Source organism: Oreochromis aureus, linkage group 1 (genome assembly GCF_013358895.1).
Source record: "Oreochromis aureus strain Israel breed Guangdong linkage group 1, ZZ_aureus, whole genome shotgun sequence".
NCBI classification, from domain to species: domain Eukaryota; kingdom Metazoa; phylum Chordata; class Actinopteri; order Cichliformes; family Cichlidae; genus Oreochromis; species Oreochromis aureus.
The window spans coordinates 27597281-27624692 of NC_052942.1; the positions used below are offsets into that span (position 1 = coordinate 27597281).

Sequence of the window (27412 nt, forward strand, 5' to 3'; positions counted from 1 at the left end):
GATTTATTCCTGTTTTTGAAAGTGTTTCTGCGCTAGCCATATTAGGCCGACTACTTCCTCGAGTGTTCTGATTGGCCTACGCAGTTGTCGCCTGTCAGTGACGAGAGCAGCTGCGTCTTTAACGCCACGAGTGTTGCAAAAACAAGGCACGCAGGGTCAGGATGCGGTGGGCTCAATGTCACAGAGTTTTTCCAGCGAGCAGATAGACGAGAGTAAACGTTAAAGTCTGGATGTCTTCAGATTTGGAGCAACTGCTGGATAATCTGCAGTGAGGTATGCTCGCGTTTTTCACTATTACATAACCGTTCGATATGATATCTTTAAGAGAGGTTAGCGCACTGCTAGCCTCTCGGCTAACAAATTTAGGTTTTAAAAATGTCTCTCGGTTTCAGGTTGTTTTGTGCCCTTTTGAAAATCACACAATATGTGTGCGCTCCACCGTAAACTCTACGGTGATGGTGATAAGGTTAAGTAAAAGTCAGCACGTGTTAATATGCTTATGAAAACCCACCCACGTGCTATCAGATGGGATTGTTCTGACTTGGGTGCACCAGTGTTTGCCAGAGTGCAAAATCGTGAAATTATCTATGCTAGCGGTCGATTATTTTATTATACATTCTTGAAATTGGGTATTTGACCACCAAGCTGAGCAAGAGTAGGTAAAAGAAGAATGTGTGAGAAATGACATTTAGTCTTACAACGTATTCGTGTTTATGCGTATATTTTTTTTGTTTTCTTTCCCCCCTTATTGTCTCGTCTTCCCTAAACTTAATATCAGTTTCCATAATTATGTTGCTGACACACAGCTTTAATGGTCTACCAAACCTCCCACCGGTCTCTCACCCACGCCCCGGTGTATTTGCCTTCAGGAATTCTAATCCTTGTTCTCCAGCGTCTTTGAGAGGTTCCCCTCATAGGCACCAAATCCGACTTTTTTCCAAATGTAACACTTTTCCCCTCCCCTTTGAAAACTTCTCAGTTTCTCCCTCCCTGTGGGGTTAAGAACCTGTGTGTTCACACCTTGGTAACGTCTGGCATCGATTACTGCAACTCATTACTTTGGTTTTCCTCTGGAGTCCATCCATGCCATTCCCTTTCCTGTCTGAAAATGCACCTGTTTAAACGAGCATATTTACTCTTCATGTCTTCCACCCTTTATATTTTAACTTGTTTTATTGATTTGATATTTTCTTTTTTTTAAATTCTCATGTGTTTAACTTTTCTGCATAAGGTGACCTTGAGTGTGCCCTATTGCCTTTAATAATATTTGATGTAATTATAGTTATTGTGATTCTTCTTTTTCTCTTTCTGTGCTGTAGCCTCTCATAAAGGTCATCCACCATGTCCACCCAGATTTGCAGAGTGGTGGAGCTACTGCTCCGCTCTGCTTGCTGCCATACTGTCAGAGGTCAATCCTGTTTGAGCAAGGCGGTGTCGACCCCTGTGGGTCCCTCTGGCCTCTGTGCCTCTGGTGTGTCTGTGCTTCAAAGGAGGGCCTACAGTCTGGACTCCCTGTCTTTGGGTCCCGGTCGGCCCTCACTTGGTCCAAACTCTCAACAGCCCCGTGCAGAAAGGACGTCCCCATCGTCTGCACTCACACACAGGAACCTGTCTGCTGTAGCTGTACAGGTAGATAATTTATTTCGACTCTGATTGAAGATTATAGGTGTATACTGCATTTCTATTGTTTGTAATTGTATGTTGCACTTTCATACTTGTATCTATTATATTTATATGTAGCATTGTGGTCTATGATCAACTTTATTTTTTACTGCTATTATCTGACAGTATCTGCATTCCTGTACGTACAATACAATCTGCACAAAATCAGCATATTTTGCTGGATTTGAGGTTGTTGTAGCTTTTTAAGGCTACTTGATCCACTCGATGTGTACAAAAAAGTATGCATTCCTGGAAAATGGATGCGTACATCAGGGTTTTTTTTTCCATAAAATAATGAAAACAACTCAAGTTTTTTAGTATAACTTGAGCTCTTTATACTGACAGTGCTGTTGACCCATTATGTGCATTTATGTTTTCTTACAGGGCCAGTGTCGTCCTTTGTGCCAGTATGATTTCCTAGACCTTGGGGAGGTAGAGGAGAATGTACGACGAGCTCAGGCCTGCAAAAAAATCAGACACTTCATAGTGGACCCGGACCTGGCTAATCTGGTAGCACAGCATCTAGGACCTGATCTACAAGATGCTAAAACTGTTATCTTTGAATGTAACCCAGGTATGTGTTTATCTCTACAGTGTTGGGCAGCATTCTTCCATCTCTGCACAGATGATGACGACAAACTTAGTGGTTTTTTGTTTTGTTTTTTTGTTTTTTTTGTTTTGTAATTTTTTTAAACACATAGTATAACATTTGATTATATCTTTCTTATTATTGATGAGCTGCATTTGTGCTTTCCTTTTTCAGGTCCTGGGGTATTGACTAGGACTCTGTTAAATGCTGGAGCTCAGAGAGTTGTTGCTCTTGAAGGTGATAGGTCTTTTCTACATGACCTGCAGGTAACTTTAACATCTCCAATCATAATACTGCTTTTTGTATCTTTACAAAGTCCCTTGTATTAATCTAAAAATTGTAAAGTGTCATATGTCACCAGTTAATATTTCTCGTTGATGTATAATCCACACAAATAAATGTTCCCCTTTCTAGGAGCTAGAAGGCCGGCTTGATGGTCAGCTGGAAGTAGTTCACTGTGACTACTTTAAACTAGACCCCATTGGTCTTGGCAATGTGAAACCCCCAGCTATGTTCACCGATAAACTCTTCACTGACCTGGGAATCTCAGAATCTGCTTGGACTGATGGTGAGGAAAAACATAAGAAGGATTTTTATCCTTCCCCTCTCACTGCAAACTACTTACTTTTGTGCTCAATAGTGCCTTGAATCCTAATTGGAGCAGACAAAATTTAAAAAATTCATAACAGGAACTTTTTCAGTCTTGAAATATTTAAAAAAAAAAAAAAAAGGAATAAGCTCATACTTTGTTTACAGCTTTTAACACATTTCACAGCATTGCATGGGTTTTGTACCAGCCCATTAAAGTGTGTCTTTTGGTAAAATGGCTTTGTCTAGACATCCCAGTGAAGGTGGTGGGAATCCTGCCGCAGCGTAATGAGCGTGGCATGCTGCTGAAGATGGTTTATGCTTTGTTTGAGCGGCTGTCTGTCTACAGATATGGAAGAATAGAGCTCAACCTCTTCATAAGTGAGAAGGAATACCTGGTAATTGAACAACAGTATTTTAAGCTGTGTAGAAATGACTGTGTGAGAGTATAAATCAGCCTGTATTTTTGTGTTAATTGGTTGGATGATGTAGATTAAACATATTCTTGTACTTCCTGATGTTATTCGGGGGCAGCTTTAAGCTAAGTTGCATCTGTACTAGTCTTCCCTGCATTATCATATTCATGCTGATAACACAACCTGTAGTTGCGATGAGTGTCTGCTCACTCATTAATCTGACTTTCTTTAATCCTTGTGTAAAATATCCAACAACTGTTATCTCTCCATCAGAAACTGGTGGCGCGTCCTGGTGAAATGATGTACTACAGAGCCTTTGGCGTCCTCTGGCAGATGGCCTGTGAGATTGAGCTACTGCACAAGGTACAGTATGAGGCAGACCACTTTCTATTAATGCAGTTGTGTGAAAACCAGGAAGTGATTTAAACGGATGTTTTATAGAAATTTTTGTCATTTTTGTGTTGCAGGAGCCGTGGGAGTCATTTGTGGTGTCATCAAGGCAAGGTGTACCTAGCTCTAAAGGCAAGGTAAGGAAGGGAATATGCTCAATAACGGTAATTAGGTAACCTTGATTGTGTTTTATATTTATTATAACATTTCCCCTCATCCTCTCCTCAGCTTCCAAATGATCACCTGTGCCTGGTGCGCCTGCGCCCACGGGCTGATCTGTTCTCTGCAGGACTGACCCCCTCCAACGCATCAACTCTACTGATGATGATCAAACAGTGTTTGGCAAAGAGGAAGGTCAAGCTCATTGACAGGCTCAAGTAAGCAGTGCACACACTGAACTGTCGAGATTAAATAGCCAAAATATTGCACGTGTATTAGAGATGTGCTCTTATTGTAACAACTGTACACACACCAGTTTAACACCGGTCTAGTTACTTTGAAAAAAACACTCCACATATTTGAGAGCTTTTTTTGTTGCCAACTTTCTTTCCAATTCAACAAAACAAGGCTTTGTGCTATTAATAACATGAACCAAAGTGTACTGATTATTTGATTATTGCAGGGTGGATGCTCTTACCCTAGAAAAGTACCATAATTTAATCCAAAGATATCTTTTTCTGCAGATTCTTTGACAAAGTCTTAAATGTCTTTGAAAGTTTCAAATATTTGGGCAGTTCCAGGATTTATAAGCTACACAGGATGGTGTTTGTCTTGAGAGGCGGAAACATTTAGGACAGTTTGAGCAAGTATCATCTGTGCAGTCTCTTCAGCTGTAATACACCATGCCTTTAGTGCTTCTAACAGAAGTTAGGGCCATTTCCATCTGAAGAAAATAATAGTGGACAGAATCTGTGAGCTGCCAATCATTGGTGAGTGGTTTTGAGCTTCTTTTGCTATTCCTTACTGTGTCTCTTATTTTTTGTTTTCTAGTCTCTGGTCACCAGACAGTGGCAGTAAACTGTTATCAGAGATGGGCATGTCGGAGGACATACTGACAGGCCACGTTTTTCCAGAGGAGTATCTTAGACTGTTCCAGCTGATGGACAAGAGCCAGGAATTCACACAGAGCTGGCTTTACGAAGAAATCTTGGAGAACACACAGAGGGAGGGTTGGGGCTAAAACCTAGACAAACAGACCATATATGTATAGATTTACAGTGTGCACACAAAGACGTGTGATATACTGATGATGTAATATAGATAATGATAATAATATAATATGTGGCATAATGATACAGAACTTAGAGATGCAGTTGTGATGTTATCACAGTTGTATTTGTTACTGAGATTATTTAAACGTGACTGTGACAAACTCTACAAACTTCAGAGCCGCGGAGGAAGGACGTCAAATAAATGTTTCGATGAACTGAGATTCCCAAGAGGTGCAATTTCAGAGAAACGCACTTAAATATGACACTTGGTCTTTAGCAATGAGAGAAGGAAAAAATGCCACTGTAATTAAAAGTAAAAAACGGTCTTAACAGTTAAGTTTCTGCATTATTACCAGAATCTCTCTTAATACCCAAATAGGTTGTTCAAAAGAGGATACAAAATTTCTTAATTTTGCATGTGCTGTAATCGACGACTAGTACCGCTGCAGTTTTACCAAACAAAACCCCTACGTATGATACTGATCAAGGAGTGCCGAGTGGCGTCTGTCTTGTATACTTTTGTGTAATCAGTTGCAAGTCCGTAAGCTAAAATGTGTGTAATGCCATGTTTTCAGGACTGTGTGAGCTGTGAATGTGATGATTTCTAAACTGATCATTAAATCAGAATTTTCATATGTGGAGGAAAAAAATAACTTAGTGATGTTTCAGTTTATTTTTGCACCAGTGTAGAGGCTTTGGACTGACTAAATTCATTACTTTGCTATCCTGATCATTAAAAACCTGTTGATTTTAGTTTTGTCTTTAAACAATCATGTGCTTATACCTCATACAAGTGTCTGGTTTCATGTAATACATCTGTAGCAAAAAACAATTATGAAATAAATTATTTTACAGTATTTTTTCCCAACTGATGAGCATGAATTGATGCTAAAATTGTTTTTTTATGGCAAAAAGTGTCACTTTTTGTGCACATACTCTTCAATCTATCACAACAACATAAAAATGTTAGCTGCTATTTCAGATAACATTTTCAGCGTTTTGAGACCAAAAACAGGAGGGGGGGGGGGATTTCTCATTGTGTAGGACGAGGTACAAGAGATTTGATTTGATTTGATTACCGAGTCTGCAGTTCGATGCAGTCTGGTAGCTGTGGATGAAAACAAAAGCAGAAGATAGTTTATAGAAGTGTGCTGTGCTTGTGCTAACAGTGAAAAGACACGAGATGGCGACAGTGCAGCACAGGCCCGACGATGACAGCGTTAGCAACGACCCCTGGCTGCTGCTGCCTGTGGGTGACACAGTCCTCACAACATCTCCGGCAAGGTGTCAGATGTTTGTCTTTACCGTTCGGCCACCCTTTTCAGCCGTAAGTGTCGTGTCTCTCTTCTGTGCCACCGCTGTTTCTAATGTCAGCTGATTTACAAGCTAGCTCCTTTATGTAACGTAAACGTATGTGTGCGTTTCAAAGGTGATCTAATGTACTCTGCTTGCGTTAGCTGACGTTAGCTTAATAGCAACATGTACGAAAACCAATCTGTTACCTCAGCATCAAGTATCGATAGTAAACGGGTTTAACTAGTTACTGCATATTAACAGTCTGTGGGTCTAACACAAACAGTTGGTTATAAGCTGTTCTCATTTTCGAGCAGTTTGGCGAAGCGGCACTAGCCCGTAATGAAGCGTAACGTTAACCTCAAATCAAGTGTAACCATTGCCACCGAGCTAATTTACATTTAACGTATGCTAGCCTGTTATCGGACCCATCTAATATTCTGTTAATTAATCAACTTACAGTTGCTAATCAGCTCATTTTTACGAAGTCAGCGCCAAAACGGGAAGTGACTGTTCCTGTCTGCTGGCAGTTCATGTGCTCCACGTTATTTTCTGTCTTACCTGGTTAACATTAGCTTAAATATCTGGGGGTGTAATATTAACCAACTTGTCGAGCTAGGTTTAATTAGGTTAGTTGCTAACAACACATTGGTTAAAGCACGGTCGTCCAAGTCATTTTCACCTATAGGGCCACATATATACATATACACATCGCTCAGGCGACGCAGACCTGCTTTTCCCCCCATGTAATCCGATGAAAAACATATTTTTTAAACTACTGGTCAATAGGACGCGATACCTTTAAAAAGTAAATGCATTGCAGACCAAAGTTTATCTAAAAAATAAAAACGGAACAAAACACTCACATGTAGAGTTTTGTATTTAAAAACTATTTTATTGTGCTCTTTATATTTCAAAGAATTCATAAAAAAAACTCTGGAAATACTTTTACCTTTCTATTTAGAAATAATACTAACTAATAATTGCATCTTGATAAGCATATTGTTTTTATTTAGCACCTTCAAAAATAAAAAGGTTTACAGGACAAGCTAGGAAACAACAAATAAAACATTTAAGAAAAGATAAAAGGGAAACGTGCAGCACAAACATAAAGGGGAAATAGATGCAATTACAAATACAAGTAGGTTTAAAAGCAAATAAATGAATAATGAAGAAATTAAAAATGATAACTAGGAGAAGGCAATAAAACAGTTATGAAGGACACCAAAGATATAGCTCAGAGTGGGAAAAGCCTGCTTACAAAAAGATGTCATTCAGAGTTATTTAAAAGATGATAGTGAGCTCGACAAACAGTGAGGTTCTTCTAAAGAATAGTTGTTCCAACAGAAAAATCTCGATGACCCTTGTTGATCTCAGCCGAAATTGTGGGATGGCCAGAATGGAGGTTATGATGAGGGGTGTGTAGTGTCAGAAGATCTGAAATATACTTCTGTACAAGCTCGGAGCGAGCCTTCTTAAAAAAGCCTTAAAGTCCATTCTAAAATTATTAACCACTAGGTAACCAATGAACGAAACAAAATTATTACAATTCCGTAGCAAATCTATCCAGTGGCCTGGGCTGGTCCCTGAAGTGTTTCAGTTGCAGGTCAAAGAGACCGCTGCCCTGAACTGGAAAACTGGTCAGCACTAATCCCCCCCCAACTTTTGGTGACTAGATGCATTTAGCTACATTGTATACAAAACCTATAGGTAAACATAATTGGCTATCTGCCTCCCCTGTCTCTATCACTGCCGCAGGTCTCATGTCTTTGCAGTGGTCCTTTCACAGGACAGGGTCTGTGTCTTCTTACACCTTTGTGTTTGTCCTTTTGGCTGAATTCCCTTTTCCATTTGTCTTTCATAATTCATGGTCCCCTGTGGAGTAGGGCCCAAACAAAGGAGGAGAGGATGGATGGTTTTATGGCTAAATGACTCAGCGGGAGAGGTGCATTAAAAGATAGTGATTAAAAAAAGGCAACTCTGTTTTGCTTTGTTTTTTAACATCGTCAACTATCCACGTTTCTCTCTAGGCTGGTGATTGTTTTATCTTTTAATGCCTCAGATGTTTGTTTGAAGCATGAAAACATTAAGACCATATATAGGCATTAACATTGTATACCAAAGGGACATTCAGAGCTTTCAACAATTATGTAACAGCGCTGTTTGTGTCTCAGTGTGATTTTAAGGAGTTTTATTATTTTTAGAGATATTAAAGCACACTTTGTTTCCCATACAGAAGGTTTCTTTTCTTGATTAAATATACAGAGCTGATGCAACATAAAGACAAGGTGGTGCAGCATCCCATAGGATTTCACCTCTATCTGTAGAAAGCACATCGCGGTGCTGATTGGTTTACTCATGCTTCTTCTTTGTTACCATATTGTACATACAAGTCCATGAGGAATTTCATGGAAGCAGGGAATCAGAGTTATGTTTGGTGTGTCTATCCACGCATTCACTTTTAACTCTCTAAATGTTTGGTCTTTGCCAGAGTAATGCAGAATTACAGGAAGAACAATTAGTGCTGAAGGAAACCAGGACAGCCTTATTCCTCTGAGATAGGCTTTTATTAGCCATTTTGTTGAGGATGGAGATTTTATCTTTCTGCTGAGTCAAAAAATGGTGAAAAATGTTGGTGGTTGGTGACCAGAGGCAAAGTTGCTGCCCATCCAGTAATGCCTTAAGGGAGCCATTTGTGTTTATTTATATGGAAATAATAAGAAATATGTGCTGAAAATTTATTTTTGCTAGTCAGACTTTTTCTCTCATAGGCTGTTTATGCTCCTTATTCACACTTCCTGACTCTAGATCATCTAATTATGTCAATTTATCAGTACTTTTGCTCTGTGTGAGTTGTTTTCTCACAGTATTTGAATGCTGACCTCTTATATTGACATTAGAGAGTATAGGTAATATCCAGAGATTGGTTGTTTTGAGCTTGCAGTTGAAACACATGCCAAACAGGAAGGGTACGGAACAAGTATTAGTGGCTGTTTTGTTTGCAGATGATGCTGTTATTTGTGGTCAAAACATGGCAAAGTAACAACAAATAGACGAGTCACACATGCCTCTTTGTCTTGTTCCAGTCTAAACATGCATAAGCTAGTAAAATAAGTCGCCTGCCACTGTACATCGATTCAGAAGTGCATACAACAATAAACCAGAAATCTGTAAAACGCTGTCAGAAAGGGGTCCGTCTTTTGGGCCATTTTTACTGTTACTATTCTTTGGATTTCTCTGCAGCTTGATTTGCCTCATATAGACCTTATATATGTTATGGGATTGGGGCATTTATGCTTTATTCCATCTTCTCTGGCGCTTGTGTAAAATGTTATTGTGTCTTTTCTTTTCTAGGTCACTCTTTTTCTAGTCTGCGCTTGCTTGGTGTCTCAGTTGTTGTCCAGTTTTAATTGGTATTTGAATGACTGTCAGATTGTGAGATTTTTACACCTTAATCCTAATAATTTAGCATTAAAATCCCTAGTTGGGCATTTTTTTTCTAGAGTTTTCTCATAGTTGAAACCCAGATGTCGTGTTGTGGATCAAAACCGGTCACAGCACAAGGGCAATAAATGAACCATAGACAAACAAATGTGTAGTTTCCACATAGAGACCTAGAGGCTGTGTCTTACAAAGTGTGCGGTGTAGATCAGATTATTGTAATGAAGGAATTAAATGCAGCTGTATTTGTTTGGTTGTCTTAGTAACCAAATTATGTCATATTGTGAATAGACAGCAATGCATCTTCTCTACGAACACACATTAGTATTACCAGTTTATCCATTAATTCATTTGAAAAAAAAATACAAACAACAACTTTAAGCTGCGTTTATCCAGGTCTTCGTTCATCTGTTGCATGGCAAAAATAATTTGTCAGGCTGTTAACAGGCACCCTAAGTCTGCTCCTGATGTCAGCATTATAAACCCAGTGATACATGAAGTCTGTTACCTCAGCAGGACGAGAAGCAGGCCCTGGAAGAGATCATGAGTTCAAGCCACCCAGTGGCAGTATACATTTTTATTTCTCAATTTAAGTTTTCAGCTTTTTTTTTTTCAGGTTTTTGTCTCTTAAAGGAACAGTCTTCCAAAACACATATCGTGTAATCGCTATGTAAATGAGTGTATTTGTTTGTACGCATCTAATCTACCACAGTACAAGGTGTACACAGGAGTGCTGCATCTGACGCATTCCTGTTTAAGCCGTATAGCTTGTTTGAATTTTTGGGAATGGTGACAAACTTGTTTGTGTCTGTCCCTTTCTCGTTCCTCGCTTTCACTGTCAGTGGAGTTTAACATGGTCACTGCTTCTTAAACTTTCTGCCTATTCTCTGTCTTGTCTCCCTTATCTCTCCGCAGGCTTGAAGAAGGGCTTGTTCCAAAAGGTGGCACTGACCCTCAAACTCAAAGGTCAAGCATTGTTTGGGTGGAGCTCAATGGATCATGGTGATGAATGTTAATTTTTTTTTTCTTGTCCAACAAGTTCAACAACTTGGATGTGATAAACCAGTGTAGAGCTTAATACTGTGCAGAATTCAGTTGTTTTTTTGTAAGAACTTCAGTTAATTTTTGATTTATCTTTATCCTTTTAGATCAGTTTGAGAGGGAGGGTAGAGCTATGTCACAGGTTCAGGGGGGCAGGGTGGACCTCTGTGATAACTTACCCAACTCTGAAGCCCTCACTGCTCAAACCCGAAACCTCAATGAGACAAACACGCTCACGCAAACTCAAAGTGTCTCTCCTTCACAAAATGGGGATGAGGGAAGGTGTGGTTCCATCCAAAAAATCGCTCTTAACAACAATGGGAAGGAAGAGGAAATGGGACTGGGAAAGGAGGGATGCATAGGAAGAAACCAAGAGAAGGAAGAGGAAGATGATATTGATGAAGCAATGAAGGAAGCCGATGACGAGGAGGAATCGGAGGAGTCAAGCTGTTTAAATCGCTGCCAGTCTCCAGACACTCCCATGACAGACTCCTCATATTCAGAAACTGGTAGGAGACCCAATGAACTGCACACATAATGACAGAATCTTATTTCTGTTCCTGAGAACAGTGTCCTCAGCTTTCACCAGGAAGGCACTTCAGGTCTAAACAGGATTCATCACAGTGGAGGCATCACTCAAGTAAAAGTGATAACGCAGCATGCTGCTGCTGGAAGCAAGACTGTAGGCAGAGGGAGTGACTAAATGAAAAATCAGAACAAGGAGGATACATTTTATTTATATTTTTATTTTTGATTTTGCTGTCATTAGTCTGTTTTTACAGAAATGTTTTCTATTTACTGTTAAAAATTATTATTAAACTTTAAAACCTGGCCACGCTAATGTAAGTCAGTGTGTACTCCCAAAAGGTCAAATCACAGCCACTAGTATATCCTTCAGTTTGTTTAAAGCAGCTACTTAACAAATAATGAAAAAATACAGAAATTACAACATGTTAACAATCCAGGAATGTCTTTTTTTAAAGCTATGCACATAATTGATTAAAGAAATTCTAGTTTACGGTGTGACACACAAATTAAGTATTATAAAAAGTAGTTATTTAATTAGAAGTGTAATCTAGTATGTTACATTTTTTCCTACCTACAATCTCAGCATGTAAATGCTTGGTGTGCAACACTTCTTCACAAATGCTAACCAAACACTCAGTAATATTAATCTGTAGAGGCTGTGTTTGAAGTATTACTGTGTAACAATTCAAGAAGAATCCAGCGTTCTGCTCAGGATCAGGCTTACTGTTTAAATGCCTTTTGTGTAATGCATTAAGTGGTCAGCATATTGGATTGAGGTCAGTCTGTCTGGGGGTGATGATGTCATTGATCATGTGACTAGAAAAAGGGACTCAAGAAAGAGAACCTGAACAAATCTAACTGAGGGTGGCTGCATGTAGAGCGAGGATGGTATCTGAGTGGAGGAATAAGTTCAGAGAAAGACAAAAGAAGTAGTGAGATAGAGTATATGCCAATTATCCAAAAAGGTGGGGAAGCCCTGTGTTAAAGCAGCCAAAATATGGAATCACAAAATTGCTTAAATACAATAGAATAGATCAAATAAATAATGGTAAAAAAAAATAGTAAAATACATAAAACAAAAAATAGCAATAAGGGTAACGCTACACAATAAGAATTCAATTAAATAGAAAAATGAAAGGCAAGTAAAAGTAAAAATATTAAATAAAATACAAACCTTGTGTGAAAAGTGTAGTAGAATACAGTAAAGCGAAATAAATCAAATGGCTCACATTAAATAAAAGGAAATAAGAACTCTGACATGTAAAAAAACAAACAAAAAAAAACAAGCATAGCAAATGGAAGATGACCTTAAAGTGGCTCAGTAAAACAGACTATGAAGTGTAGTAGACAGTGCCTTGGCCTTAACATTAGAGAATAGATGATTCTCTTCCAGATAGAGCGTAAGGCAGCGAACCCATAAGCACACTTAAAGTTTCTGCTACTGTCTGTGTCAAAACAGAATAAAACCAGAATAAAACCAGTTGATAGCTCACAGGTTCACTCCTGTTCACTCCTGCATTGGCGTACACACACATGCTCCAAACACACGAACAGCTGTGTCAGTAAGCCACTGTAAAACTGTGAGCTTAGCACAGTTCCCATATTTACATTTGTGTGTTTATTGGTTGTAAGCCTTAAGGCCTGCTAGCAGCCAGCATTGACTTAACTACAACAGTGTGTGTGTGTGTGTGTGTGTGTGTGTGTGTGTGTGTGTGTGTGTGTGTCCGTGTCCGTGTGTGTCTGTGTGTGTGTGTGTTCATGCACTGATGGAATAATAACAGGGATAATATATTGCCATAATGTATTTGTATTATGTAAATTGTAGGGTCTGCTTATATTACTTTGTAAGGATATAACAGATCCTTTGATGTCAATCATTTAATTTTAAGATGAAGACTCAGTTAATAAAATAAGATAATATGGTTGTCTTAGAGTTAGAATTAAGATTAGGATTAGGTAAGAAGTCATCAGGGTAAGTCTCAAGGAACTTAATGTCTTCTGAAGTGATTAAAATATGACTGTGGTTATATACTCATAATCAGTTTGCTTCTCTGGAGAAACGTGTTGATTTTAATTTTTTTTACACACTGGCATATTTGCAGTTCCTCAGTAATTGTCTGTTTTCCTCTTATCTTTCTTCCTGTTTGCTTGTCTTTATTTACATCCACAGGGAGCCTGTTGGAGAATCCTTATCCTTTTAGTCCTGGAACCAGTCCAGAGCCTACATCCCCAGTCATTCCAGCAGGCAGTCCAGAAACCGTATATCCCATCGGTTCAGTGGAATTGATCCAGAGTGATGCTGAAATGGACACTTGTATGTCAAAAACTGGATCAGGTGCCTATTCCACAGCGTCTATCACCTGCATACATGGATCTACTTTCAGTATGGGGCCGATGGATTGTACATCGCAAACTTTAACCTCAGGCACTGAGCCTACATCTGTCACAGAAACTACTAAAAGAATAGCAAAAAATACTAACTTAACTAGAGAACAACTTACCTCATCCACGGAGCCTGCCTTAAACTGTGGGCCAAAAGGTGCTAGAGGGTCTACCAGTTCACATGCAGGATATAACGCCTCAGCTACAGAGACATTTACGTTAACTGAATTAGCAAAGTTTAACACTTCCACTGCCTCATCCGCTGTGAGTGCATCCCAAGAGCCCCTCAACTTCACCATGGGGATTACAACTACTGGAACAGACTCCACCTCCACCACAGGACTTTCATTATCAAATCAGGAATACATTACCTCCACTCCAGTGACCACTTGTTTCTCAGTTCCCGCCTGCGCCTCAGGGTCTATTCCAGGCTCTGCTCAGTTGGAGTCCCTTGAGCAGTTGGCACAAAGAGGAGATGACATCCACCTTCCACAGTCCCTTCACCAGGTACTGCAAACACTACTGCCACTTACCATCACTGATTGTGTCTCATTTGAACTCACTTCTGTTAAATACTTTGTTGCTTTCTCTCATTCAAGTCTCTCTAAACTTTTGCTCTCACAGTTGTTAATAAATCACTCAACCTCATAATTGCAGTGGCACTTTGTACCCTAAAGCAGGGGTGTCTTCAGTGACACACAAACTAAAATTCAAGTATGTGTTTAAGTACACTAAAAAGCGTCATGCACAGTAGATAAAAACACACATCCTGAGTGTTTCTAGCTTAATAGATGCTCCCTCACAGACCTGCATGATTGAACATGCGGCTCCTGGGGCGTGTGAATGTTTGAATATTTCTGCCAGTTTGATTATTAAATATCTCTAAAAGGCACACCCAGCCTATTTTTACTTCCAGGCAAACAGGTGTCTACATCTGCGTTCACACATTCACTGGAGCCTCAGACTTTTTTAGACATCACTTGTTGGCAGTTGCAGTGAAGAAGCAGGTGGATCAGACATTAAGTGGCCTTTACCCTGCTAGTCACATAGTCCAAAGTTTGAGACTGATCGAGCCCATGTACGAATGGATCAGGTAAAGGTCAAAACAATTCACAGTGAGTAAGTGGGGCCCATTTGTTGTGCTTCCTACAAACAAAACAAATAAAAGCAGGTGCAACAGGTTTTATATAGCAAAACAAATATCAGCTACTTACATCACCTGTATGTTTCTAGTTATAAACTCGGTTTTTGTCATTTTCATCAGTACTGCTTTGATCTGTTGCTCGTACTGAGGCTGCTGGCTTGTGGCTGTTTGATAGCCACAAGCCTTTGATAGCCTCTTTAGTCTGATTAGGTTTGTTGGTACGAACGTTATTGTGGTGGTCGCCCTGCACCTTAGTTTGGTGAACTTTGTGTCTTTGCTTATAGTGAAGAGCTTCCACAACATGTTAGTAGATGACTGTGAGTGTGTACACGACAGTCACACATAAATGAAAGGGACTAGCATGTCATTGGACACATGAGGCTGACTGGCCGATCACCAGTCAGGTCTGAGAATGCTCAAAATCTGCAAATTCAGATCTTTTGTTGGTCAATCAGTGCATCGCTACCCCTTTGGACTCGCTTTGGAAAAGTTCCTAGGCTTTTCATGGGTGTGCTCACACTTAATGTCACTTGATTCATGAGCACACACCTTTTGTCTACATTACAAAAATAACACCCAAGGGGAAAATGATTATAGAAGTTACTATTTTAAACATCTTAAATTTGTCTTTGTTCAGTTTATAAACTATAAAGCCGCTCAAAGTTTTAGCTGCTGATTAAGATAAAACTGGATTGGCAAACTGAAAGGGTCCTTGAAGAGTGCAGTACTCCATTAAGTCCTTTACCCTATCCCATAATTCTAAAGAAAAATATCTGGTGTTGCCACAATGGTCATGTGCCACCTTATTGTTTTTTGTGTTGCCCTGCTGACAGATCAACAGAAATATTGAAGGGGAACATACTCTGGCTTTGTCAGGGAGGGACAAATGGAGAAATGGCATAGCAAACATGCCTCTGTAGTGGGGGAATTACATAATTGGTGGTGTAAAAATGAGGGAGGGAGAGAAAGGCTGGGGCCATGAATGACTGCCAGCTTTGAAACCAGCGTCATTAGCATAAATATGAATTGTAGGACAACAACAGAAAAAGAAAGCAGCGAGCAATGAGGGGGAAAAAATGAGGTTCAAAGTCTAAAGATGGCTGTGTGTGTGTTAACAACAGAGAAACATCCTTGCAGTAATTTCTAGACAGTTTGGTCACAAAATAGAAGAATGAAAACTTAAGGAGAAGTATGTTTTATTTATTTATGTCAGTGAATATGTTGTATATTAGTCATAATTGATGTGGGGACAAATAAATCAATTTTAAATTAATCTGATTTTTGGTGCAACAGATGGTTATTTGCAGAAGAGACTGGAAAGAGCTTTAAACTCCTCTTGTATCTAAACCATCCCGGCACAGTTACCTAGAAAAGGTCACTGAGTCGTCACCACCCCTCACTTCATTAGAAATGCGAGAGCCTTTTGTGCCCTCCTTTCCTCCTCCTCCTCTCGCGCTCTCTCTTTCTCTTTCTCTTACACACTTCTCCTGTTCTGTTATCAGCTGAACAAGAGACACTGAAGAGAGGTAGAGTGTCGACCATGGTCTCTCGTTTTTTCTCCCTGTTTTTCTTTTCTCTCTTATTTTCACTCACTTTTTCTAACTGCGACTGACCTAACAGCTTACTTTGTTGTGTGTCACAAAGAGCAGATTATATGTTTTTCTTCTTTGGCATGGTTAATGATTATAGAATTTATTGGTGCAGTAGAAACACAGCTCTGTACTGTATTGTGTTTCTAAATTACATATTTGTGTAATTTTTTCTAGTTTTCTATATGGAAATTTTTGACACATCCTGTGTCATGTTGAGGAATCCCTCTACGTGAGGATTAGTTTCAGTCTGGTTTTAAACCCCAATTTAACCTGTTTCCCCGATGGCTTCTGTGACTGATGAGCTGAAAGCACACATGCACTTTATTAAAAGCTGTAATCTCTCTCTCTACAGATTGCTGAGGCCTTTGTCCTTCATGGAGATTGTATCCTTGGGGTCCTGTCGGTGTGTTGATGGGGTGGCCAAGCTTTTATTTTGACTTGTCCAAAATGTTTATCACACTTTTCTCCTGCGTGCTTCTTGCCTGCTTGTTCGGGCAGATGTGACTCAACAGTAAGAAGGAAGGAAGAGACAGATTAAATGAGGCAAAAATGAAAAGAGGAAGTGTGGAAGAATCAGAGTGAAAAAGTGCTTAAATCTGAGCTGGCTTTCAAAGAAAGCCTCAAGGTTTACGAGGTAGATCAACAAAAAGAAAGATTAGCTCTAAATTTTAACCTTAAATCACCTTTCATGACATGACAAGAAAAACGTATTGTAATGCTGGAAGAGTATACTTTTCCAAGAAGGACAGATGAGTTTTTACTAGTTTACATTTTTGCATTGTTTTTACAAGTTATTTATGAATAAATGGTAAGTCTTTCACCATCTTTCAGTCTTTCATTTAGTAATTATTTTTTATTGACCTCAGTCTGCTGCACATGCATCTCACACATTTGAAGTGGGAAATCCCAAATTCTGAGTCATAATTTTCAATGGGAACACCCACTCGGGTCAAGTTTCCCACTCATGAAGTTATAGCATCTCCACCAGCCTCCCAACTTCACAATTTAAAAACAGCATGGACAGTAGTAAAACTTGTCATCTGGGCTACCATTGCTGTGTATTTGTGCCTCTTCAAAGAAACCATATACAGAGCACTGACCAGGCTCTATCTGTCAATGTGTGCTGCATCCAAGTTTCTAAGCAAAAACATACTAAAGAGTTAGAAAAACTCTATAGCATTGTAATTTTTGTAATTGGTTGATTATTTTTACGCTAGTGCATGACGCCATAAGATTTTTGAGGGATAAGAAGAGCACTTTTAGTAAAAAAAAAAAAGAAGAAGAAAGAAGCAAGTTTCCCCACGTGGCAGCCATTTTTATGCTTTTTTCTAGTTATTGAAGCATTTGTGAAATTACTTAAATTTCAATGGTCGCTGTGATATAAAACAGCATATTCAGAATTCAGAATCATTCAAACCTGATTAAAAACCACTTAAAATTTTTTGCTAATTTTGCAGCAGTGGAACTTCTACTATTACTACAGTCCTTGCAGTTTAATTTTAGGATTGTTTGAGTGCAAATGCTCATTATGGTTATTTATTATTGTAGTGGTTCATTGTGCAGACAGTTGGCCTGTTTTTCAAGACGTGGACTGTATAAGTTCCATATAGCACATATACACAGTGAATACTTCACCGACAGAAAACTCAAAAATGCACTTGGAGTCAATGACGATTGAGTGTAAAACAGTAAGAGGAAGATGAAAGGCAGAAGAGCATGACTGAGAAAGAACTGGAGGTTTAATCTGATGAAAGATACACAGTGGGAGGGAAAACCAGAAAGAGTCAAAGAGTAGGGAAGCCAGCTTAGCTATGTCATGCATGTATGGAGGGTTAGTTAGAAAGAGAGAGAGAAAGCATTGAGCCACGTCAAAGAAGGATTGTGTTTTCGCTGCTCATATCCATAAACATGAGACAGAATCGTGCACTGCGTTCCCCCTCTGTCTCTCGTGGCCTTCCTCTCCTTCCTCCTCTCTCTGTCTCTCTGATGTCCTTTTTTTTTCAGAAATACCCTTTTGTCAACTCGAATGGTTTTCGAACAGATAGCCACACGAGTTTAAGAGTTACCGCAGTTTTCAGCGTTCCCAGTATGGTGTGATGATGTGCATGCGTGTCATTTTGATTTACTTATTTTTTTACATTTCTTAACCTGTGGTGTTCAGACCAGCGGGCGTTATGGTGCATCCAGCTAGAGAGAGACTATCACCAGAGAGTATTGGATAACCTGAATGCACTTCAGCAGCAGTGGGGTAACACACAACGCACACACCTGTTCACCGGTAGTGTCATGCTAGTAATAAACATTTACATGTTTACATACATCAGGGAAGAAGCTGTGATGAAGTAGTGCTCATAATATTTAAAAAAGAACATGGAGACATGCAAGGTTGCTGTATTACTGAATTATGTGTTTGTCACTGCATGCATCAACATGCAACAGCCTCACAGTATGATTTAAAGTCCTTATAAGAACAGGTCTTGCCACTTAGGATCCATGTTGGTAATGCCTCTGAGCAGTGCTTTAGGCAGACTCATCTAAAAAAAAAAAATGGGAAGAGAGCTGTAATTTAAATTGGCGTCTTTTTAAATTTAAATCTGTCTCATTTCACTAAAGCATTTAAACCTTTCAAAAGACTTAGCTTTTCTAACTTATGAGTACACTTATCTGCATATTTAATACAATATGGTGGATTGTACAATCCCACTAGAGGTTAAATATCAGGGTCTCCCCATCAGCTTTCAGAAGTGAAGAAGGTTCTTGAAAGGGAAGCAAAACATCTTCATGAACATTAAAAAAAAGTCCAGTTCCCCTCAACCTAACCACTGAACATGTTTCCTGGTTGAGCTGAGCAGGAGCATCGTCTGTACTGTCATGAAATTCAGGAAACTTCAGTCATATACAGTAATACGTATTTAATATAGATTCAGTCACCATAATATCAAGTCACATTTAGAATTAGAAGCCTGTTTTATTTGTGTTTTCTTACATAGCATATATTGCTAGTAACACGCTGGTACTAACTCTATCTCTGTGTGTTCTTCCATCTTAGAGAGTCTGTTTAAATCGACGCCCTCTGACCTGACAGCTCAACATCTGGACAGTCTTAAACACATTTGCCAGACACACAATCGGTCAGTGTGCATGTGCGACTTCTTTTCATGATATTTGTATTTTTAACTTCGTCTTTGATTTCATCTAAACTAGGTGTTCTGAAAAGCACTAAAAAAGATTAGAATACTTTGGGACTGATTTAAAAAAAAAAAAATAGAAAGTGAAGAATTTGCATTATTTTGTTCTAAACCACAGAACTTTGCTTTTCTAATTCCTAGTGTGTAACAACTACATCAGCCCTGATTGATCTAGTCAGCTAAGTCTAGACGAATGCAATGATGTCACAAAAAACTCAATAACAACACAGCCAGTACACGCAGTACAATTCACAATACAATTATCAGTTGATTACAAATCAAATTTATACATTATTATCGTCTGCGCCTCTGTGATAATGAGTGTGTGTTTTGTTTGGGGTTTTTTTTTATTAGCTGACGACTGTGTAAAATATGTCCTGCTGTGCTATTGGCTCATGCAAGTGTCCCTCACCAGAGAAATGAAACCCCTTCTTGCTGTTTCGGTTTTTTCTTGGGAAGTGCTCAGAGTAGAATGCTTGCAGGACACACAGCCTTTTACATTATATGACTGTGTATATACGTGTCTGCTTGTATCACTATAAGCATGAATATGTTAGTGTGTGATGAGCACTGCAGTGATAGATAAAACATATGGCCCCTGGCCGCTGCTGCTGCTGCTGCACTTTCAGACATTTGAGCCATCACACTGCTAGGGTTTCACTCTGCTTAACACACACACGCACACACACACACACACACACACACACAGAAGAACGTGCAGTATTACTAACACACGTTGTAATAGCAAGGGAAATGTGTCCAGGCTAATATTAGACTGAGAGTAGAGAAGGGTCATCCATATTTTGCGTTTTCATTTACTAAAAACAAGAAGTAATCGTCAGTGCTCCTTATATCTTTGTTTCTCTCCTTTTTGTTAATAGACCAAGGACTAGAGATGCTGAGGTAAGACATTTGTAATTTTTGGTACGTGTGTCAGTGACAGATAGTGAATGTGCAAGTGGTGTGTATTTTGCACAGACTCAGTGATATCAGTGAAATATCCATTTTATGTATTTAGGGCGCACATTGTCGTGTTCTGTGTTTAATTTGTAACATTGATAAACAATATAATGTTAAAGAAAGTTACAAATTACACGTGTATCATTTTTTTAATAAGAATTTGTGTATGCGGTTTCAAATAGTGCGCTTCTCTGAACTTCGTGAAAGCTGAATTTGAAGAAGTTGGTGCTCTGCATTCATGTACGTCAGGTCAGTGACTATGAGCTGCTTGGTTATAATTTAACTTGAATGCTGTTTGGTATTAAACTATGATATGCATAACCACTGTTATGTTGCTAGTGGCTCTCCTTAAATTCTCTTTAAAGTATTATTCTTAACTTACTGTTGTGTTAATAATAAGACATTAGGGTAAAGTTTGGCCTAGTTTAATTTTTTACTGTGTGAATTTCAAAAAGTGTGTGTGTGTGTGTGTGTGTGTGTGTGTGTGTGTGTGTGTGTGACATACAAGTGTTTCTATCATACAGGGGTTCCCATTTTTAGGATTTCCTCTCTTCCTCAAACATTTTGAAAGCAGATTAAATTGTAGAAGCAGAAATCTCTATTCTGCTTCTGCTGTGTTTCGAAAGGTCCTAGGAATTAATTTAAATTTAAAGAACATCATTTCCAAATTATTGACCTCATCCTATTGAAAAGAGAGAAACTGGACATAGTTGCGATTGTGACACACTCAAACAGGAGATACAATGCAAAGATAAAAATGTTGTTATCAGATCAAGAAAACCTGTTTAGTGCAGCTGTTGTTGAATTCTTGTTGAAGAAACAATTACTCTAAAGAAAAAAGTCAGATACAAGGAGCTTCCACTTCAGTATACACTTAAAGTCTATTCTTATTTAAGAGTATTTATATTAGTTTATTAGAGGCGTTGGGTTGGTTTTAAGTTGGCTTTAAGTGTGTTACTGATGCCTGGTTTTATTATTTTCTGTTAAAACTGTGTTCTCTGATGCAGACCATCAGGTTGAAGGAGGGATGGAGCAAAGAGCCGAAGACACCTCTTGTTCAGTCATGCCCTCCGTTAATTTGACTGATGGTCTCAATTCCCCTGAGATCTCTGGCAAGGACAGGGAACACCCATCAAGGGAGTCAGAGGGGAGAAATGGTTTCCATGGATCTCAGCTCACTGATGAGCAAGGCAACGACAGAGAGGGAAGAGAGGCAGAAGGAGGGGTAGGATGCACCATTTCAGGAAACGGGTTGCACCCCTCTACAACTGAAGAGTTGGATCAGTCCAAGCCTGCAGAGCAGCAGGGACAAGATTTAGGTCCAGCACAGGAAACAGAGGCAGAAGAGCAAGAAGAGGGGGGCGACGTGGAAGAGGCAACGGAGGCTTTGGAAATGGAAGATGAGGGAGAGGAGGAAGAAGGGGAAGAGAAGAAGAAGGAAGGGGTGTCCTCCTTGAGTCAGAAAACTCTCCCAGTAGAGACTGTGTGCAGCGGGGCAGAGGTGGAGATACAGCAGCTGTATCAGTATGCCCGAGCTCAGGAGAGGCTACATGTGGAGACGCAGGTATATATGATTTTGGCTACTTAAGACTCACTTCATTTAGCTTTAACATATTTTTATTAAATATATTTAAAGAAATAGTTGAAGGAACTACACAGTTCAGTCAGTATCTGTTATTAATATTATCTAGGAGTTCCTTGTTTGGTTGCTAAAATGTGTCACTGTTAAAAGACCCAGTCAGTACCTGTTTTCTTCCGTTGATGAAGTTTGCATTGCTTTAGGTACTTTGTGGTGGCCAATTCAGTTTCTGTATATTCTAAAATAAGATCAAACATAAAAACCTGTTTTAATGCAAATGCAGCCTCCTTTGTCTTTGTTTATGGGGACAATACTATTCAAAAACAAAAGCAAATGGAACAGTTTTCACTGCCTTCATAGGCCTCAGTCAGTGTTACAGCAGAGAGCAGAGCAACAAAATGGATTACAGCTTCATAACTGTATATTGACATTTAAGTTATATCTGTATCCTGTTACTGCAGGAGAGCACTAAAGCCTCCCTGCACCAGGAGGTAACCCTTCCTCACGAGGCTCACATGAAGCAGCAGGAACCACATGCAGAGATGAAGGAAGTGGAAGAGGAGGAGGACTATGATCCAGACCAAGCTGACATCATTAGAGAAGCTCCCTCTTTGGATGCAATGGCAAAACTCATCACTGTAGAGGAGGTGAGTACATGTTGTTAGTAGATTCACTATTTCCTTATGTTTTCAGTGACTTTGCATGGAATGTATATTAAAGATGGACATGGTGACCATCAAATCACCCCCTGCTTTTTGAAATCTTGATTTGATGAAACCAGCGCTGAGCAAATTTGGATAACAGTGTAGTGTATCATAAGCATCAGTTAATGCTAGCAAGTTTAGTTTGATAGAATGTACAGATGCATTGCACAAATACTGATGCTTCTGTTCATTGGGTTATGTAATATACAAATGTAATGTTGGCATTTAACTTAAATTGGATAATTTTTTGGACACTCTGTTAGTCCAATAGGATGAAAAGAAAGGCATGTTATTGTCATGTAATTCCTATCATTCAAATCAGCAACTTAACTTCAGCCTTTAGGGAGAAGTTAAAAAATGCATCTGTGTTCAGTGTTATTAAAGGTTAAATTAGGTGGAAACACCAGGCTGTAAACAGATTTTGTCTGCTGTTAGGCTGGACGTTTTACATTCTCGTCTGTGTGGATTGACTCAGTTTGTGTTTGCCCTTCTAGGCCCTCCATTATCAGAGGCATGTTGCTATGTTGAAAGCAAGCTAATGCCATTGCCTAACCATTACTGATACCCATGATGGATTTATTTTGTTGATGTGAAACCCAGTTTGACATTTAACTACTCTCCATTAAGAAAAAACACAGAGGCAGTAGTGAGGGCAACACCTTGTTATGTTTTTTTTAGTTTGATTTAATACAGTCTTTTTGTTCCAGCACCAAAAATAATGCATATAAAAATAAAAACTGAGTGCTTATCTGTGTGGCTGATATGAAAAGAGACATTTATGATTCATGGCAGAATTGTAACATTTGACCTACATGAACCACACCCTTATGGATGACATAATTATTACCTCATTGATAAGCACAACTGCTCGATGAAAATTAATTTGCCACTGTAATCTGTATTTGCACTGTGTTTGGCAACATCTAAGCTCTAATGTGCTTAACTTCTGTTACAAGGAAGCACTGATAAAGAGGTTCAAAACTCAGCACTGCTGATTGTGTGGGGTGCTGCCACCTTGTGGACATGGCTGGTGTGGTGCACGCTCTGTAAGACTCAGTCTGAGAGTATGAAAAGATTTAATGATGTAAATATAAGTTGTGCTTATACTGATTGATGTGTCTACCCAGGCTAACATTTCTGGGTGTTCTTATGTTTCTCAGGTATCACCCGCCTCTGGCCTTGTCTCCATATTAAAGAAGCGAAAGGTCTGCATAGATGACGTGAGTGCTTCTTCTAGCTCAGACCCTCCACCTGAGAAACCCACTGCCAAACGACGTGTCCGCTTTAAAGTTCCTGATGACCACTATGAGCCTGGTATGTTTTTTGTCTTTTATTGTTGACGGTTAAAGTTTCGTATCGCTCTATAAACACAGAAATAGTGTAAGAGAGCAGTGGCTGCATTTCTAATACTGGACAGGTTAAATTACACCAGCTGTGGCAGTCCATTGTGAGAGTGTTTAAAATAGTTGACGAATTCCAGCAAATTTCCAGCACACATTAATCCTGTGTATTTATCTCTATAACTCTCTGTATCTCTTTCTCTGTAGATGTTGGCAGTGGCGACTCCTGCCTGCTTCTCTTCCTGCTTTGCCTGGTTACTGTTTTTATCAGTGTGGGGGGCACCGCCCTTTACTGTGCTTTGGGCGATGCCCAATCCTCGGTCTGTCAGGACTTCTCCAGAAATGCAGACTTCTACATTAACCAGATACAGCGTGGGATAGCTCGGATCCAACACTGGTTTACTCCTGGGTCATAGCAGAAAATGTGGAGCCACTGACCTTAGTGTTTGTCACTGTAGGTTCACTGTAGTCTCTGCTACTTCCTGGAACAATGTTTTTGTGGTCATGGTGCCAGGCAGTCACTACAGTTCCTGGTGTTATCTGGGGAAAGTGACTGTTATTGTCTGAACATCTATATCAGATACAGCTGGCGTTTCTAAGCCTGCTCCACTGCATTTTTAATGCTCTGTGACTACAGAGTTCACTCAGTCATAGGTCGAATGTCTCTTTAAAACACTAGATTGAAAAGGTGATCAGACAGAGAGAGACTGCAAAATAAAGTTGTCAGTTTTATATCTGAACAGAAAAATAACTGAACTGCAGCCCTTCACAATATTTTCCAGATTAAATATGTACTAATTTATCAAGCTAAAAATTAAATTGCAGAGAGCTAGAATACTTCCATTTAAAAAATTGCTGACAGATAATCAACCATGATACCGACATGATGGATACAAACTTGCTCACACTGCTCTCCCAAAATCAGTTCCCTGAGACACGCAAGACATGTAAATGTAAATATTACATACACACACATGCAGTTTGTTAACTAGGGAGCACACAGGTGCCCTTGACACGCTGCACAAATGGGAAGAGGCCCAGTGGGTATTTTTAATAACATTGCAACCACTGCTGTTGCTTTTATTCTTTTATTGTTTCTTTCTTTCTTTTTTTAAATTTTAACAAGAACAAATTTTTCTGTGGTCTCCTACTTGGAATGAAATCTTTGTCTTAATTATGTCTTAAAGTTTTGAATGAATGTATAGATATTAATGTTAGACCTGTGAGGCATTTGAATATTGTCAGAAAATATGCTGAGAGGAAGGGGTATTTTGGTATTTGTCATAACTGAGCTGCTAATGGGAAACAGTCACATCAACTATGTTCTCTTGGGAAAATAGCATAAATCCGTCAAAAAATGACCCTCCTGACCCCCTCCGACCCCCCTCACATGTCCTTTTTATTGCAATGACTTTAGTGTATTTAAATGAAGGGTAAGCAAAATGTTTGCCTTCATGCTATGAATGAAAAATGTAGATATCTCCTTTACTAATGAAGTTGTGAGGGCTGAAAATGGTGGGGAAATAAAACAAATAAATTTGAACCCATCTCTGTTTTTCAAGCACCTGTAACTTGGAATATATTCTAAGTTTAGAGGTAAAATTTTGAATGCCTTTATCAAATATGCTAAAGCTATTATAATTGAAAACCTGAAGGTGTTAGTTGGTTTTTTTCATGGATTGAGTCCTGCATCTTTGTTAGCTGTGCAGCTTTCTTTTTCTCCCTGTACATATTTGATGTGATTGTCCTGCTGCCACCCTCTTCTGTGTAACTACCAACAGCAGGTTAACAGTGAGCAGACATCAGTTTACGGACTTAATTAAGGTAGATCTGTCACTGTGTAGCACATGTACAGAAACACAGTTGTTGAAACATATTGAAACATACAGAAACATATTGTTGAATGGATATCTAACTTGTTGCACATAAGATCGGTACAATTTTTTTTTTTTTAAAGATATTGCAATATTTCTACAGGCATTATTCTCTCAGTTCTAAATGCAGACTTAACTTGATTTAATAAAACAAAATATCCACTAAATACTTGCACAGACCACTTGAACAGAAAACACTCGACTGCTAAGTGGGTGTGGAAATATTTAAGTAAACAAGGAGACCTTTTATAATTATGTGGAAAACAATAATTGCTCAGTGTATGTAATTTGTTCAGGCCTTGGTTTTGATGGGATCATATGAAGCACTGTCTGCCTGTGTGTTTTTAGGGATTCTGGGCATCACGCTCTGTTATGTTTTTTCAGTGTTCTTTTTTTCTATTTTCCAAAATAACTTTTAACTACTCTCAGTCTTCCGTAATAGTCCACTAGATAACATTTTTGCCATTTCAGTTGATGACTTTTGAGTCCTGGTTTGACATGGAGAGAAATTTGTGTATGAAACCAACCCTTTATTCTCACACCAGTGCTTTAACTCTTATGTTCTGCTCATTGTAAAACACATTGTAGTCTTACTGAAATCAGTTTTACAGCTTAATCTCAATTTTGCCTTGTTATTTTAATGTGTACATGCAATGTTTGGTGTTTTGTTTATTGGTTGTTTTTCTTTTTGGTTATTGTAGTAGTGGATGCCATAAAAGTTCTGGAAAAACCACATATCCTAAAGTCTTTCCAGGAAGTGAAGAAAGCAAATCTCTGTTAAAGGCGGACAATTCAAAGTCTTACCTTACCTATGCATCCCTAATAGACAAAACAATATTCTCTGTCTTTTATGTCACTGACAAAACCCTGATGATTGATTTTTAAGGATATGGGGATATTTTTCCAGGACATAGGGAGTAGCAGACTCACTCTTGTTTTTATTTGCACATGTCATCTGGCTGGTTCAGATGATGATGATCACTCAGAAAATCATCCTATTTAATCTTTCAGATGAGTTTAATTATTTATAATTAAAATAAAATTAGGGATTTCATGTGTAAGTGGCTAAGAGAAACAAATGCATCTTTTTCCCCTCCATGTTGTCAGCTTGCATCAGATCACATGATCTGACAGAAAAATGTATTCCCAAATGCTTCTGAACACCATCATCTAGGCTGACGATTGTTTCTGTTTTTATTATTTTGCCCCGCAGTTTGTGCTACTGCTGTCAATATCACCTTTTTGATGTAACAATTGGTAACAGACGTTTCATCTGTAAGCATGATATGAATAATCATGTCTTTTTTCCCCTGTTGTTTTTACAGAAAAATCTTATAAAACAGATGAATGAAATTCCACAGTTCTGTGCATGAATTTTGTCCCACTTAAAAACACTTTTATGGATCATTTGAGTCTCTTATTTTATTCTTACAGTTTTTGTTTAAAAACAAAGAACATCTCTTCCTCGTTAGGTCACATGTTAAAGTAAT

At 38.9% G+C, this 27412-nt stretch overlaps 2 protein-coding genes across 3 annotated transcripts; both read left to right on the top strand.

Annotated features, from left to right (window-relative positions):
- The first annotated feature begins 116 nt into the window (after positions 1-116).
- Positions 117-5713, top strand: tfb2m (transcription factor B2, mitochondrial). The gene is made up of 10 exons (XM_031730897.2): positions 117-273; positions 1320-1629; positions 2047-2236; positions 2426-2517; positions 2666-2819; positions 3089-3237; positions 3529-3618; positions 3723-3782; positions 3874-4022; positions 4636-5713. The coding sequence occupies exons 2-10, from the start codon at positions 1342-1344 to the stop codon at positions 4823-4825; spliced, it is 1362 nt and encodes a 453-aa protein (XP_031586757.1). The 5' UTR covers positions 117-273; positions 1320-1341; the 3' UTR covers positions 4826-5713.
- Positions 5714-5962: 249 nt separating this feature from the next.
- On the top strand, positions 5963-27327 carry cnsta (consortin, connexin sorting protein a). 2 transcript variants are annotated; one of them, XM_039611828.1, is made up of 13 exons: positions 5963-6183; positions 10506-10592; positions 10739-11140; positions 13330-14048; positions 16630-16660; positions 18439-18525; positions 19327-19408; positions 20347-20368; positions 20608-20665; positions 21433-21989; positions 22466-22651; positions 23869-24022; positions 24256-27327. In XM_039611828.1, exons 2-13 carry the CDS (start codon positions 10583-10585, stop codon positions 24462-24464), a joined length of 2517 nt encoding a protein of 838 aa, XP_039467762.1. In that variant the 5' UTR covers positions 5963-6183; positions 10506-10582; the 3' UTR covers positions 24465-27327. The 2 variants fall into 2 exon arrangements, with proteins under 2 accessions (XP_039467762.1, XP_031586755.1); XM_031730895.2 differs by having other exon boundaries at positions 5964-6183; positions 20608-20674.
- The last annotated feature ends 85 nt before the right edge of the window (positions 27328-27412 follow it).

Bases quoted from the DNA above. Each gene is read 5' to 3' on its own strand.
- cnsta (XM_031730895.2), top strand. The intron at 11,141-13,329 runs GTAGGAGACCCA...TTACATCCACAG, and splicing joins CTCCTCATATTCAGAAACTG to GGAGCCTGTTGGAGAATCCT. The intron at 14,049-16,629 runs GTACTGCAAACA...CTCTCTCTACAG, and splicing joins TTCCACAGTCCCTTCACCAG to ATTGCTGAGGCCTTTGTCCT.
- tfb2m (XM_031730897.2), top strand. From the start codon at position 1,342: ATGTCCACCCAGATTTGCAGAGTGGTGGAGCTACTGCTCCGCTCTGCT. The intron at 3,238-3,528 runs GTAATTGAACAA...TCTCTCCATCAG, and splicing joins TAAGTGAGAAGGAATACCTG to AAACTGGTGGCGCGTCCTGG. The intron at 4,023-4,635 runs GTAAGCAGTGCA...TTTGTTTTCTAG, and splicing joins AAGCTCATTGACAGGCTCAA to TCTCTGGTCACCAGACAGTG.